We start from the raw sequence: 16,692 nt of genomic DNA on the forward strand, positions 1-16,692 counted from the left end.
TAATGAGGTATCTCTTTCAGATTTGTTTTATTACAACAGAACCTTAGTTCTTAGGGCATTTATTCAAAGTCGCTGAACTAGTTTTATTCTACGTGAAGACAAAGTCATTTCCGCAGCAGGGCAGCTTCAACCGGAAAGATGTCACTACAAGGAATGGCTTACGGTCACTGCAGTCATCTAGACTCAGACGCCAGGGTCAGCATCACACAGCTCAGGAAATGCTAAATACGCTTAATATACAGATACACATTTAACACTGTATCGTATCCTCACTGCATGTTTCAAGCGGAACAAACTATTGTGCTACACACTCTAGATGCACCCAAGAGACACAGTTTTAGAGAAAAGAGCCGTTCGAATATATTGTTTACGACACTCAGAGGTACACCTATACCCTAAAAAACCTAACACTAGTAAATTCAGCATTTTTTTTTTTAACAAATTTTTAATCAATGTGCTCGGATGTTGGATTTCTAGAATATCTTCACAAAGATTCTATAAACCAAATAATCTGAGCTGGTGAAAAAGGATGACGAAATGAATTCAACATTTAATATAGCTTTTATTTGTTTTAATTTGGTAAGTGGAGAACGTAACGCTTTCGAGGCAAACTCTGGGTTACTTCAGTCACAAGTCCACAGTTAACATGATTCTGAAGCACAGTCTTATCTTCAGTATCTACTCACCCTACACAGTCACAGCTAGAGAAATCCATGTACATATATATTTGTTTTCAACAACTCGGGATTTTCAACAACTCGGGATTCAGATTTTATAGTCTCACACACTTCAAAATGTATCCATCTGATGCAGGATATAACCATAAGAAGATAAAAATTCATGCAATGATACTCAGGTTTTGTTTTGTTTTGTTTTAAAAAGTAAATCCAATATTTGATCATTCAATGCCATATCAAGTGCACTGAATATCTAAAATAAAACAAGTGCCAATTTTATCATGAATTAATAACATATTTATTGTCTTGAAACCAAACAGGCCCAAGTTACTTTTTGTCTTTCTTGAGTCAGCTATTAACTCATTTCTCTCAAACTTCCTGTGTAAGAAAAAACAAGCTATTTCCTTTCTGTTTTGCACTTTCAAGAGATGGCAGAAGATTTAAGGTAGGTATGTTCTTGATAATTCAGAGTCAGAAAGTACTTCCTCCTGAGCAGAAGGTTCATAATCCCCTGCGTTTTCCGCCAATTCAGTATCTAAGTCGTCATTACTTTCTGCACTGTAATCCACTTCTTCAAGGAATCGAGGCTCATCTTCATCCAAAACGTAAGTGGTAGGGCTGTGGCCAGAGCACATAGAGCACACGAGACTTCATTAGATCCTAAGGTTCTAATACAAGGTTATTTGACCACACTGGGTTAACTCTGATTTCAAAATAATACAAGTAGTTTGCGTTAGCTTTAAAAGTGTTATCCAAATGAAAAAGTTAAGAGATTTATAATAGTTGAGACTATAAATGGTTACATGTTAAGTATTAATTGTACAACAAGGTTGTCAACATACACCCTACAATTAGACAGCTATAAAAAACAAGAGACTCCCCTATTTGGTTGCTTTTTTGTAGGACTTTTATCAATTTGCAGGGCTAAACAGACCATTTCAGTAAGCCTTATTTTATTTATCTTATTAATTCATCCTTTATAAGAAAGTGCGGTATTTAAACACTAAAACCACTTATTCTAAGTCTATACAATGATTACTTGCCATAAAACAGCCCATACGCACTTCCTCCCAGTTTCTATTGGTCAAGAATAAAAATGAAAAATAAGTGAATGCTCCACACCCAGATTAATTACTTGCCCTTGGGACAGAGAATAAGGTATTTGCTTAAAAGCACTAAGTGCTTCTGAATATTTCATTAGGTAGGCTGGGATAAAGACAGCGTTTCCATCTTGATTTCTCCCCATTTGGGAGATTTTACACACACACACGTGCATGCGTGCACACACACGGCGTTATCAAAGAAACACTACACAAACATTTCAATGTCCCCATTTTGTGACCAAAACTATCTTAATTTCACACAGATGTATGTTTTATATCCCACCTGCTTCCAAAAAGGATTTCCCATCATGGATGCAATTAAAAGCTATAAAATCAGACAATAAAAAGGGAACAATAATCTGTTAAAATGAGCAGAGAGGCAAATGTCATTAGGCATCTAGAATGAAAGAAGTCCTGCACTGAATATGAAGTTCAGTTCAGATTATCTCCAAGTCTAGGCAGGAAAGACAAGTTACTGGATTATACTGTTCTCGTTTTCTAAAAAGAGAAAGCAAAACTCATCCACTGAGATTATCTTTTTTCCCTAGAATTGTTTTTATCTTGCTCATTAAAAATATATTGCAAAACCCCCTTCGTCTTATGTAGCAAACTTCTTTAAAAGTTCAGAGCTTGCCCTGTGATGGAGTAGCCCTGATAACCAGCTGAGTGGCTTGAAGGACTACGTGAGACTTTATGACTTACCTAACACTCACAAGTTTCATAGCTTTCAAGTATGCAACTAAAATATTTATGATGAATCTACTAGGTCTTTAGGGAAAAAATGAGATTAGAAGGAAAAAATTATTTTTGCCTTCTAAAATGACCATTTTTCTTTTTTCCTTTAAAAAAACAGTAATTCATTCCTCCTTCTTGAGTTTTGTGTTTCAAATTCTCAGGGTGTCCCAGGTGAATCACCGCATACATTGAGGACTATTAGAACAGACTCTTAGGACAGATGGAGGCTTCAGCTAGGGCAAAAGAGGGGGAAGGACAGAAATGAGGGAAGAAACTTGCTTACTTTCTTCCTGGAGACTGTCCTAACAAAAAGAAATGATAGCGGGGATGCAAGGGAGGGGGCAGATTTCCTCAAAAGCCATGTACTCCACTGGTACAGGGGCTGGGGAAACCAACCAGGACTGGAGAGGCTCACTCCACAGCAAGAAGGCACTGGGACTAGAGCAGCGCAGTTACCTGCAGCTTCGTGGGGTCTCCCGACAGGTAGGAAGAGCACAAAATCCATGTGGTGGGTGGATAGGTGGGTGGGCAAGCATCGTTTGGGAGATCTATGGACAGCAGAATTCCACCCCACCCTTGCACTCCACCCCTCATACCACCACCAAAGAAAACAGACTGGCACAAAGTAAACTGGTTACCGGAACCCCAGCCACTACATGAAGGTCAGGGCGAGGACCTAGTTCTATGTGGGAAGCGGACTACTAGAACATTAATCAACATGACCTAAAAGAAAGGGTTTAAAGAAAAAACCTAGTTTTACAGGCTAGAAAACAGTCTTATAAGTTAAGGAAACAGAAGAAGTATGATTCAGAAGCAATAAAAATGCCCAGGATCAAGCCAAAAAAGTTCCTAGCCATCAAGGAGACTTGGAACAGTGCTAGGATCAGACACTTGATAAGTCTAACAAGTCTTAGACTTGTTAAGTCTAAGAAGCACAAGAAATCCCATAATAACGAATGTTCAGAAAATACTTTGAGCCTGTCAATTCCTGATCTTGGCTCCTTCATATGCTGACTGTGACATAAACTCCATCCACGTTGTGGCATCAACCATCATGACACCTAGCAATGGACCGGTTTCACACTCTAAGTCCATTCCCAGAACCCACACTGACCCTGCTATTTGATGCCTGCTTCTGCAGGTCCTATCGGTCATGTTCCTAGCCTCAGCTTCATGAAGGTGTACCGTCTGGCTGAAATGCAGTGAGTCTATCCAGCAACCTGGATAGCAGCCCTCAGTGCTAACCTGTGCACATGTGGCAGCGGGGAGAGTGCTGGGTAGGCCTAGGGTCAAAGAGCTGCGGGAATCCTCAGACAGCAGGAACAGAGGAATTCAATCCCCATCACTCCCCTGAAAGCAGTCTTCTGGCCGGTGTTCCAGTTGCCACTCTCCAATCCATTGTTTCTTGCCCTTAACTGGTAGAAATTCCAGCACTCCTCCCTTCTGGTGTGCCGCATTCCCCTCTGTCCCTCCTCACTGCTGATCAAGTGCTCTCCATCCTCCCTCCTATGCCTCAAAAACAGGCGCTTATAAAAACGCTCTCCTGGCGCGCTCTCTTTGAGTAAGCTCACATATTTTAAGTTGCATTCTGGTCATTTCCAAATTCCAAATTTCAAGCCCTGACTTCACCCCTGAACTTGCACTGTGCACACAAGCACTTGCGAACAGGTTCACATGGCTATCTCACATATACCCCCAATATTTGTTTGCAAGGGAACTCACCAGACTCCCCTGCAAGCCTGCTTCTGCTTGCTCTCATCCCAACATTATCCACTCAGTGAGTCATAAAACCACAATTCTCAGCAAGCAAGTCCTTCCAGCCAAGCTCTGAGCTACTTCTTGCCTCACATTTACATCACAGACCTTCACTGATGTTGCTTCCTCTCCTTTGGACATACTTCCCACCTTCTATCTCCCACCGACTCGTATTTCCTTCAAACTATAGCTCAGGCTCATCTGCAGATGTTCTTCCTTTATGAAAGCCCATCTGGGGCTAAGCACCCTTTCTCTGTATTCCCTTCGTACCCCGCACATTCTGTCTGATCCCCTCTCCTATGCAGGTGAAACCATCTATTTGTGGGTCCATCTTCTCACAAACACATTAAGGTCAGGAGCTGTGACTTACCCACATTAGTACCTCCTATCAGCTCCTAAGAGTACTCAACACATTGCAGGCCCCCCAAAAAATAATTGCCGAACTCTTTACGAGAAGCCATAGGGCCCACAAGATCACTGCTTTTTACATTACCCCATCCCACTGATTATACTTTGTTAAAAAAAAAAACAAAAAACATAAGGCACAAGACCACAGCAATTCAGCTTTGCTTTTATTAGTAATTCCAACATGTTTTGAACAGTGTACAACTTAGGAAGGGCCTTCATATACATTATATCTCACAATAACCTGCAGGTAAAAGAAAGACCTTAAGATAATCTGCCCTAGAGTTATAAAATAATCCCTTGACATCAGTAGAAAGGAACTCAATCACAAAATTTTGATCACAAAAAGAAATTCTAATCAGCACTCAATTATTTCCTATCACTATTACCTTTTTCCCATCACAACTTCCTTGTCCCCCTACTTTTCCTCATGTAAGCTTACTCCTGTTTCCCTGTTCTGCTTCATTCTCCAACAGCTGGCCTCTGTATCGCTGCCCTAACATCCTTCTTTTCCGGATTTTAATCAATAAGAAACATTTCATTATAAAAGAGAATAGCATTTTAGTCCAAAACCAAATATTTCTCATGGTGCTTCAGGAAAAAAAATCAAAACCTTCACCCAAATGGCTTTCTCACAGGATGAATTTGTTGAAATTCTCTGCTGTATGGTGTCACTATGATGTAGAAAAGGTTTAAAATTCCAACTGATTTCCAAAGATGAAAAATTGTGCTTCGTTCAGATTCAGAAAGTATTCTGCCTATCACTATATTAACTAGTAAGCATATGCAATATTGAACCTAATAAATTCACCAACTCCCCTGATGTATGCCCAGCTACTCGTAGGAGAGCTGACTGGACATCTGAGACACCTGGACGCAGATCTTCAGCTCTGTTACCTATATACAAGCATGAAAGAAGCAAAACACTGGACATGGAGTCAGAAATTCTGGGCCTGCGCCTCTCTTCTCCCACTAGCCAGCTGCATGACCCTGAACAAGTCACGTACTTTCTCCAAGCACTGGTTTTTCTCCAGAATAAAAGCAGAGATAACAGTGTCAGCCCCACTACCTCACAAGTTGTTTGACTCCAATTAGGTAGTAAGTGTGAAAGCATCTGTAAATTCTTAAACTGTACAAATATAAAATGCTATTATAAAATTAACAAAACCTACCTTGTTAAAGAAAAAAGTTAATCAGTTCCTAAAGGGCCCAGGTAATGGGCTGCTACCACACCAAAAGGACTAAAAATACTGCCTTACTTTTGTAACTCCGAATCCTCCCTTAACCTCATACTCTTCCACAATTTTGAAACTAACCTACCTGTTTTCAGACAGCACAATAAAGATATCCTAGGGGAGAAATTCTGAAACTGATACACAAACAGAAATATACTCCATTGCCCAAATCAGCAGCAATTTGTGACTTGCTGATTATGTCTTTCTTGTATCGAATTATCAGATCTCATGTGAAAGTAAAGGCTCTATCTGCCTAAATATCAGAGAATGTTTTATTTATATAATTTGATTCCCAGCTCATAAGAGATGTTTTATCTACTAAATATCAAAGCAAACAAAATTATCCATAGAAAATACAAGTTAACAATTTTGTCAGTCTTAATTGTCCACAGTGTATATACACAAATATTTGCACATTCCTACACAGGTATATATACTCAACACACAATTAGAGTACAGAATTTCTAACAGGATCACCTATGGTGGAGGGGAAGGAAAGAAAGTTGTTAATTTACTGATATGTTTTGGACCACAAATATAACCAAGCTGCCTTCAAAAAACAGTCACTAAACTCCAACTGACTTTATATTACTATTGATCTAAAAACATTCCTTATACAAAATGAAAAGGTTAAATAGTTGTTTCCCAATAATACAGGACACCCTCAAAAGCTGAAACCATTCCCTTTTCTAGTAATTTTGCTTAGTCACTTGGAAGATACAAGATACAATGAAAGAACAGGGGAATTCTGGAGTCCGATCTGGGCACAATTCCTGGTTTTGTTGGGAATTACCAGACAGATGACCTTGGGTCAATTCATCTCTGACCTCAGTTTACACACATGAAAAGGGGTTTACAATACCATCTGTCTCTGATCGTTCTCAATAGAACAGAAAAATCTTGGAGATAATAATCAAACTTAACAGAAACTCAAAATTGGCATGCGTGTTTGGGGTCCCAGGGCCATCCCTGGTTTAGTGATGTGCTAGCCAGACGTACAGGATTCCGCACACAGTTGCATTAACAGCTGTGACGGATATTACAGTGAAAGGATACAAAGCAAAATCAAGAGAAAAGGTGCATGGGGCAAAGTCCAGAAGAACCCAAGGCAAGGCAAGGGCAGCTGCTAAGAGGCAGAGAAGTCATCAGAGCTTTCAGCAATTTCAAAGGATTGGAGGCAAAAATTGGAGTTCAGAGCTGCCACGTTTCCTGAAAAAAGGGAGTTGCAGAGATATGACCCCAACAGTTCTCCCCTGGAGGCGTGTGACAAATTCATAAAATACACAGTGCAAGAGGCTGAAAAGCAAAGCAGAAAGCAGCAAAACAAACAAACCAGAAAATAAACAAGGGAATCTGGGGCAGTATTGTGGTACTGAGGAAAGGCAAAGCCCTAGGCCTTCCACGGTGACCTCTGGAGGGCAACCACTTAGAGAGGGGACACGTGAACCATGGCTAGACAAGTTTTACAAGTTTTGCAAACCTACCTCCAGTTAGCTCTGTCCCTTGCCAGACTGGGACCACCTGCCTTCCACAGCCTGCCAGAGGACAGAATGAATCCTCTTGGAAACAATATGTATTCTTCCTTATTCTGATATACCATATTCTTACTTTGGCATCTCAAACAGGCACTAAGAGGAATAACTTCATTCTTCCAAGAGGCTACTGAGAATACAGCTTATAAATATTAGTAAGTACCTAAAAAATCATCAAATTCTTTATACTGCTGTCTTAGAGATTAACAATTACTAACTTCATACTTATCTGGATCTCAATGATAAGGATCATTTCTTTTTCTCATGATAAGCCTCAAAGCTTTCATTATAATCAAATCTGGCCTGGGGTCCTGAAGTATTCACATTAAGTTCCCAACTTATTTTCCCAGATGATTTTAATCTCCTCTGTATTTGTAGGTACAACAGCATTTCATTGACTTTGCACAAAAACACAAATGGTTCACTTTTAGTTATGAGCAACTATGATTTCCACTGGACAGAAGAGGTAACATGATCTTCAATTACATGGCATGATTTATCTGCCTAGAAAATATTCTAATCTAATTATAGCTGTAAGAATTTTCTACACGATTACAATAAATGACACTCACAAATGAACACCAGACTCAAGCATGTGCATCACAGCCATTAAAAAGGATTTTTAAGGAGCAGCTTGATTAAACAGTAAACTGTACATTTAAAATAAAGCACATTAATAACAGTAAGTTTGACTGCATTGCTGTAAATACTGCCATTAACATGTGGCCACAAACAATCTATACTGACAGACTCTGTCCTTGACCAAACTTGAATTAGGTTCTTCCGAGTCCTCTTACAGACTAGGCCCTGACCTTGGGCTCTGTCCTCAGGGGCTCCCCTGCTTAGTCTAGCTGTGGTAAGAATCTTGCTGAGTCATTCTTATCAAAATCCCTCACTCTCTGTATCTCATCAGTCTGGCCTGCTTTAGCAAGTAGGTTTAGCCAGAATCTCCCTTACACGTGAGTTCCTCTTAGTAATTTTCCATCCACCAAGCCCCCTCCCTACTCCCTGGCTGTAAATCTCCACCTTGCCTCACTGCCTTCACCCCTGGTAGCAGTCCTCCTGAACAGTCTGCCTTCCTAGTCTGTAACAGTGTCACAAATAATTTTCTCTTTAATAATATTAATTTAATTTTCTCAGAAGAAAAAGTTCTTACATATTTACAATAAACACTAGCTTCACATGAAAAAAGTACAGAAAATACAGAGGCTAATATTTCATTCTAGTGTTAACAGTCTGTAGCAATGAATATCTTTGTACTACCTTACCAGTAACTTCCAGCCAGTCTCTCTGATAATGCTAGCAACAGAGGCAGAGCCTTTAACCAAGAAACATGATGATGTTAACTCATTCACAGGCCTGTACTCATTCTCTATACCTGATGAGAAAAGTACTCTACCTTTATCAAAATGCATCAAATTAGATTTTTTAAAGAGTATTAACAAAAAATAGAACAAATGCTAAGCATATTTTAAAGATTTTCTCCAGCTTAAGTCCTATTTATTTTATTAGTTGCATTAAGAACAATTTCTCACCAAATTTTCTAATGTCCATGCTGTATGCACAAATGCAAATTAAGTGCCAACACATGCTACACCACAGATAAACCTTGTAAACAAGCTAAATGAGTGAAACCAGACATAAAAGACCATAAACCATATGATTCCATTTATCTGAAATATCCAGAACAGGTAAATCCACAGAGACAAAAAGCAGATGAGTGGTTGTCAGGGTCTGGATATGACTGTTTAACGGGTATGAGGGTTTTCTTTGGGGGTGCTGTGAAAAGTTTTGGAACTAGAAAGAGGTGGCTGGTAGTTACACAATATTGTGAACATATTAAACACCATTTAATTGTTCACTTTAAAATGACTGATTTTATGCTGTATGAACTTCATCTCAATAAAAAAAAGAAAGAAAACAGGTCAAAACGCTGATTATAAGACAGTCATTAGGCTTCATTTAAACACAGGCTTATGTTTTTATTATGATAAGACACTGTAGAGTTTGGCATTTTTCAACTTTGCTTTCCTATAATGTTTTAAATATATTCAAACTTCAAGTACTTCTTCTGTATATGTGATATCCTGAATATAGTCCCCACTAACCATATCCTGATGAGCAGCACTGTTAAATGTTTTATTAGTTCTCAAATACTTTAAATGAGACTCACTGAGAGGACTCTTTAATAGCTCAGGTGACAGGTAAAATAAAACACCTTCGCTAAGTACAAAAATGCTACATAGTTGTAAGTTTTAAATGAGCTCTACCAATATTCCCAGCTTTGACCTAAAAGAAACACACGCCCCTAGGAAAGATATAATGCAGACTTAGTGTTATAGCTGATGAAATTTTTATTATACAACAGATACAATTAAGTAAAGTTAAAATGATTAATGTATGGTAATTTCCAATGAATACTCTGGGAATATAAAACGTGATTAATTTTCAACCACAGGCTTTGCTGAAAAGGAAGTTCTATAACTTCTGGTAAATACAGTGAATCTCAAGAGCAACAAAGATGATTGTAAAAGAATAACTTTGTTAAAAGGATAATCCACAGGAAAAAGAAAACTGAAGAGGAAATAATAGCAAAGAAGAGACATCAACAAATGTTAGAAGATGAAAGCAGATGGATGAAAAATGAACGGGGTCTGAGTACCAACCTCTATTTTGCTCAAGTACTTACAACAGGGGAAGCCATGGGGAAAAACGCTGATTTGCATTACAAAGTCAAAGGAAAGCTAAAATAATCTGGGCAATAAACCTGATTATCAGGGTGCAATTGAAAAGAGAATAATTGATTAAAAGATTTTATAAAGAGCAGTTAGACCTTCAGATCACCTTCCTCAGGATATTCCCTAGTTTAGAAAGTGGGAAAGATGACTTTCTAAAGACTTTTATCAGAGAGGCTATTCAGTTAGGGCCAAAAGACAGAAATGAAGGTCAGGAGAGTAAGTGAAAGTCTGCTCAAAGGTAAGTCCAACTGGGCCTCCAGAATGATAGCTACTGGACCTTATGGCCCATGGCAACATTTCTCAAAAATTTTTTAAATCACCTCCCAGTGCCCTGCAGGTGTTTTTCCCCTAAATCCCCCTAATTAAGTATAATTAAGAATTAGAAAGCTAAAAGATTAGACCCAGCTAAAGAAAGGATAGGTGAATTAAAAGTTGGTTAGAAAAAGCACCTAGCTCTGACAGTCAACAGGACCTGTGTTCACAGGATGCACAAGGCTATAATAAACAAAGAACCAAGTCTTGACTGGAATGCACAAGCACACGTGTGTGTGTGTGTGTGTGTGTGTGTGTGTGTGTGTGTGTGTTCGTTCAGCACAAGGGAAGCAGGCAAAACTGCCCGTCTCCCAGTCTTTCCCTTAAAAAGTTTCATTGGCATATTTTAGAAGCTGCAGCCTGAGGGCCAGACTTCTAATTTAGCAGGAATTGTGGGCTGCCATCCTTTTCAGACACTGGGGAAGTCAGCAGATACATATCCTGCCTTCTTCCTGCAGGGTGCTCCAGTAACCAAAGCACGTTACATCTGACGCCTCAGCTATTGTGGCTGCCGCTGAGGAGACAGACCTACAGACAGCCTGGTTCTAGCAGCCAACAGGGCTTGCACCCATGAGTCCCATGTACTCTATCAAACAAACAGTTCTTAGGCACAGAGGCACGTCTTAATAGCCATATAGTCAGGCTACCACAAAGTGAAGAGGCAAAAAAACCCATCTCCCAGTTTTTCCCTGGAAGGGCTTAACTATAGACTTTTCTAGCTGCTGCTAGAAGGTCCAGCTTCTAATCATCCTGCATCTAAGCACGATTATGATCCTCCTTTTTGGGATACTACTATGACCTGGCACCCTCAACCACTGGCACTAAAAATGACGAAAGAGGCCTGGCCAATCATGTGTGAGACACAACTAGAAGCTCAAGCCAGAATAATGAATGAAGTTTATCTCCTACACAAGAACATTCCGCCACAAATTGGGAGAGATGGCTATTTCATCTAATGTGCAGAAACCAAAACAGAGTCATGGAAAATGAAGAAACAGAGGAATATATTCCAAACAAAAGACCAAGATAAATACCTAGAAACAGATCTCAAAGAATGCAGATAAGTGATATACCTGATACAGATTTCAAACTAATTGTAATAAAGATTTTCAACAAAGTCAGGAGCAATGCATGAACAAAGTGAGAATTTCAACAGAGAGAAGATATGAAAAAATATTGAGTAGAAATCATAGAACTGAAGAATATAATAACTGAACTGAAAAATTCAATAGAGGCTTCAGCAGCAGACTAGAGCAAATGGAAGAAAGCATCAGTGAACTCCAAAAGGGCAGCAGGATTCATCCAAAGAGGAACAAAAAGAAGAATGAAGAGTGAAAATTACTTAAGGGACTTATGGGACATCAACAAACAAACTAATATATTCATTACAGAGGTCCCAGAAGAAGAGATAAAGGGACAGAAAACTTATTCAAAGAAATAATGGCTGAAAATTTCCCTACCCTGGGGAAAGAAAAAGATATCAGACACCCAGGTTTATGAAGATCAAAAATGATGAATCCAAAAAGGCCCACACCAAGACACATTATAATTAAAGTGTCAAAGTTAAAGACAAGGAAAATCTTTAAAGTAGCAAGAGAAAAGCAACCTGTTATGTACATGAGAACCCACATAAGATTATTAGCAGATTTTTTTTCAGCAGAAATCTTGCTGACTAGAAGTGAGTGGAAGGATACCTACAAAGTGCTAAAAGAAACACACTCCCAACCAACCAGGAATACTTTTCCTGGCAAAGTTGTCAATCAGAATTGAAGGAAAAATAAAAAATTTTCCAGACTAAAAAAACTGAAGGAGTTCATCACCATAGGACTGGGCTTAAAAGAAATGTTAAGAGAGTTTTTCAAGCTCAAATGAAAGTATGCTAATAACAGAAAAACAAGTGACAGCATAAAACTCACTGGTAAAGGTGAATATATAGTTACATTCATACTGTATATGAATATATATAAATATATGTATATGAATATATAATTACAATCATTGTAAAGGTGAATATATAGTTACATTCATACTGTAATCTTTCAATGGTAGTGGGAAAATCATTTATAAATCTAGTATGAAAGTTAAGAGACAAAAGTATTAAAAATAACTATAACTACAATAACTTGTTAATGGATATACAATGTAAAAAAGATGCAAACTGTGATGTCAAAAACAAAATGTGGGGAAGGAGGAGTTTTGGTATATATTTGAAGTTAAGTAATTATCAGCTTAAAATAGGCTATCATATGGGCGCCTGGGTGGCTCAGTGGGTTAAAGCCTCTGCCTTCAGCTCAGGTCATGATCCCAGGGTCCTGGGATCAAGCCCCGCATTGGGCTCTCTGCTCAGCAGGGAGCCTGCTTCCTCCTCTCTCTCTGCCTGCCTCTCTGCCTACTTGTGATCTCCACCTATCAAATAAATAAATAAATAAAATCTTTAAAAAAAAAAAATAGGCTATCATAAGTATAAGATGTTTTATGTAACCCTCATGGTAACCACAACACAAAACCTATAGTAGATATACAAAAGATAAAGAAACCAAAGTATACTACTACACCATTCTCTGAGTCATTAAATTTTTTATAGCCATGTTAAAAAAAAAAAAAAAAAAAAGTATACCAATAAAAAAAAACAAAAATAATTAAATTTTTTAAAAACAATATAAAAAAAAAAAAAAAAAAAAGTATACCACTACAAAAAATCATCAAGTCACAAAGGAAGCAAGCAAAAAAGGAAGAAAGGAACAAAGAAATTACAAAACAGCCAGAAAACAATGAACAAAATGGCAACAGTATGCCTATACCTATCAATAATTACATTACATGTAAGTGGACTAAATTCTTCAAGCACAAAATATAGAGTGACTGAATGGATTTAAGAAAAAAAATGGTAACACCCAACTCTATGTTCCCTGTAAGAGATTCACCTCAGCTTTAAGGACACACATAGACCAAAAGCAAAGTGATGGAAAAAGATATTCAATGCAAGTAGAAACCAAAAGACAGCAGGAGTCAGCTGCACTCACATCAGGAAGAAAAAAAAAAAACGAAAAAGAAGGTCATCATATACAATAAAAGTGTCAATTAAGAGGATATAATAATTATAAATACCTATGCACTTGACATAAAAGCACGTATTAAATAAAGCAAATATAGATAAATCTAAAGAAGGAAATGCACAGCAATACAATACTAGCAGGGGACTTCAAGTACCCACTTCCAACATGGATAGATCATCCAGACAGAAAATCAATAAGAAAACACTAGAATAAAACTACATGTTAGACCAGATGGATCTTAACAGACATATACAGAACATTCCAACCAACAGTAGCAAAATAATATATTCTTCTCAAACACACATAGAACATTATTCAAGGTAAATCACATGTGAGGACACAAATAAATCTTAATAAATAAAAGACAACTGAAATCATATCAAGCATTTTTTCTAACCACAATGATTTAAAATTAGAGATCAATTACAAAAAGAAAAAAACTCACAAATATGTGAAGATTAAACATGTTCCTGAACAACCAATGAGTCAAGAAAAATCAAAACATATCTTGAGACAAGTGAAAATAGAAACACAACATACCAAAATTTATGGGATACAGCAAAAACAGTTTTAATAGGGTAATTTAGTGTGATAAACACCTACAGTAAGAAAAAAGAAAGATCTCAAATAAATAACTTTATACCTCAAGAAAAAAGGACAAACTAAGCCCAAAGTTAGCTGAGGGAGGAAATAACAAAGGCAGAGCAGACATAAATGCAAGAAAAGAGACTAAAAAGAAAAAAAAGATGAATGAAACCAAGAGCTAATGTTCTGAAGAAAAAAGAAGACTGTTAGCTAAACTTTCCAAGAAAAAAGAGAATTCAAATAAAATTATACATGAAAGAGGACATATTACAACGGATACAAAAAAATACAAACGACTGTAAGAGATTACTATGAACAACAATATGCCAACAAATAGAATAACCTAGAAGAAATGGATAAATTCCTAGAAATGTATAATCTACCAGGACTAAATCATGAAAAAATAAATGGAAAATCCTAACCAGACCAATTATTACTAAGGAGACTAAATCAGTACTCAAAAATCTCCCAATAAAGAATAGTTCATGACCAGAGAGCTCCACTGATGAATTCTACAAAACATTTAAAGAAGAACTAGTATCAATCTGTTCAAGCTCCTCCCAAAATAGAAGAGGGAACACATCCAAACTCATATTACAAGGCCAGCATTACCCTGATACCGGAAGGACCTATTTAGCCAGAGGCTTCCATCAAGGTTAAAACAATAACGTTGTTTAAACTATCCCTGCTCCCCTTCCCCCAGGGGACTTACTTAAAAACAAGTCCCGGAAACCAGCCCCAGGAAACAAAGCTCAAATACAAGGGTGGGTCAGGCCAGGTGGAGACATCCGATCAGTGGGGGGGATGCATACTGTCTCCCTAGTTATCAAAGAGTATGGGCCCCGCCCTTTGGGCACCTTTTGGGCACCAATTCTGACCAAGGTGATAGGCTGGTTCAAATGTCTACTAGGGTAAATTGTTATTCAATTGGTCACCTAGCATGACTGTGCAGCTTTTTCTGTGTGTGACAGTTTCATTGGCCACCTGTGTGTGGCCAGGCCCAACCGCATGGCCTTTGCCCTTAAAAGCTAGTCTGTGAAACAGAGAAGGGTCGCCCTCTCTTGTAAGAGGTGTGTCCCCAAACATTCGGTCTGATTCTTGATGCTTGGTGCGCAATAAAGCTTTACTTAACCTTCGCTTTATATCAGTCTTGCTCCTTTAATCATGGACCCATTTTTGGGGGGGGCATAACAGTACTAAAGCCAGACAAGGGCACTCAAAAAAACAAATTACAGGCCAATATCCCTGATGAGCTTAGATGCAAAAATCCTCAATAAAGTATTAGGAAATTCAACTCAACAATACATTCAAAGGATCAAACATATACCATAATCAAGTGGGATTCATCTCTGGGATGCAAGGATGGTTCAACATTTGTAAACCAATCAATGTGATATACCTCATTAACAAAATGAAGAATAAAAATCATGCGATAACCTCAATGGATGTAGAAAAAATATATGACAAAATTCAACATCCATTCATGATAAAAACTGAAAGAGGATGACATACACCTCCACTAATAAGTTGATATATTATAAGCCCACAGCTAACATCATATCCAGTAATAAAGTGCTACAGCTTTTCCTCTAAGATCAGAAAGAACACAAGAATGCCTATTCTCACCACTTTTATTTAACCTAGTACTGGTAATCCTAGGAGCAATTAGGCAAGAAAAAGAAACAAAGGACATCAAAATCAGAAAGGAAGAAGTAAAATTTTCTCTTAGTACAAATGAAAGGTTATATATTGATACCCTAAAAACTTCATAAAAAATGTTAGATATAATGAATAATTTCAGTAATGATGCAGAAAACAAAATACACAAAAAACAGTTGCATTTCTATACACCGACAATGAACTATGAAAGAGAAGTTAAGAAAACAATCCTACTTACCAAGGCAGCAAAAAGAATAAAACAGGACTAAGTTACCCAAGGAGGTAGAAGATATATACTATAAGAAAGCCATAAAAGAAATTGAAGAAGACACAAATAAACAGAAAGACAGTCTGTGGCTCATGGATTAGAAGAACTAATGTCGTTAAAATGCCCACACTACCAAAAGCAATCTACAGATTCACTGCAATCCCTATCAAAATGTCAATGACATTTTTCAAAGAAACAATCGAACTACAAAAGACCCTGAATAGCCAAAGCAATCTTGAAAAAGAATGAAGGTGGAGGAATCACACTTCCTGATTCCAAATAATCCTGCGATAGTGATCAAAACAGCATGGTGCTGGCATAAAGACAGACACACAGATCAATGAACAGAAAAGAGAGCCCAGAAGTAAACCCCTGCATATCTAGCCAATTAATTTTTGACAAAGGAACCAAGAATATGCATTGGGAAAAGACAGCCTCTTCATTAAATGGTGCTGGGAAAACTAGATAGACAAATATAAAAGAATAAAACTAGACCCCTACCTTATGCCATATACAAATATCAACTCAAAACAGATTAATGACTAGAAAGTAAGAAATGAAACCATAAAACTCCTAGAAGAAAACACAATGGGTAAACTCTTTTGATACTGGGTTTAGCAATAATTTTTTTG

At 37.7% G+C, this 16,692-nt stretch overlaps 1 protein-coding gene across 1 annotated transcript in view; it reads right to left on the reverse strand.

Moving 5' to 3' along the window:
* Positions 1 to 513: 513 nt before the first annotated feature.
* The window catches only part of LOC111153588 (ATP/GTP binding protein 1), a 153,673-nt gene continuing 137,494 nt past the window's right edge, over positions 514 to 16,692 (reverse strand). The window contains exon 26 of the mRNA XM_022512715.1: positions 514 to 1,295. Within this exon, the coding sequence (XP_022368423.1) occupies positions 1,118 to 1,295 (178 nt within the window). The 3' untranslated portion in view covers positions 514 to 1,117. The remainder of the gene's footprint in view (positions 1,296 to 16,692) is intronic.

Source organism: Enhydra lutris, unplaced genomic scaffold (genome assembly GCF_002288905.1).
Source record: "Enhydra lutris kenyoni isolate GAN:26980312 unplaced genomic scaffold, ASM228890v2 scaffoldscaffold33, whole genome shotgun sequence".
In the NCBI taxonomy this organism is placed as follows: domain Eukaryota; kingdom Metazoa; phylum Chordata; class Mammalia; order Carnivora; family Mustelidae; genus Enhydra; species Enhydra lutris.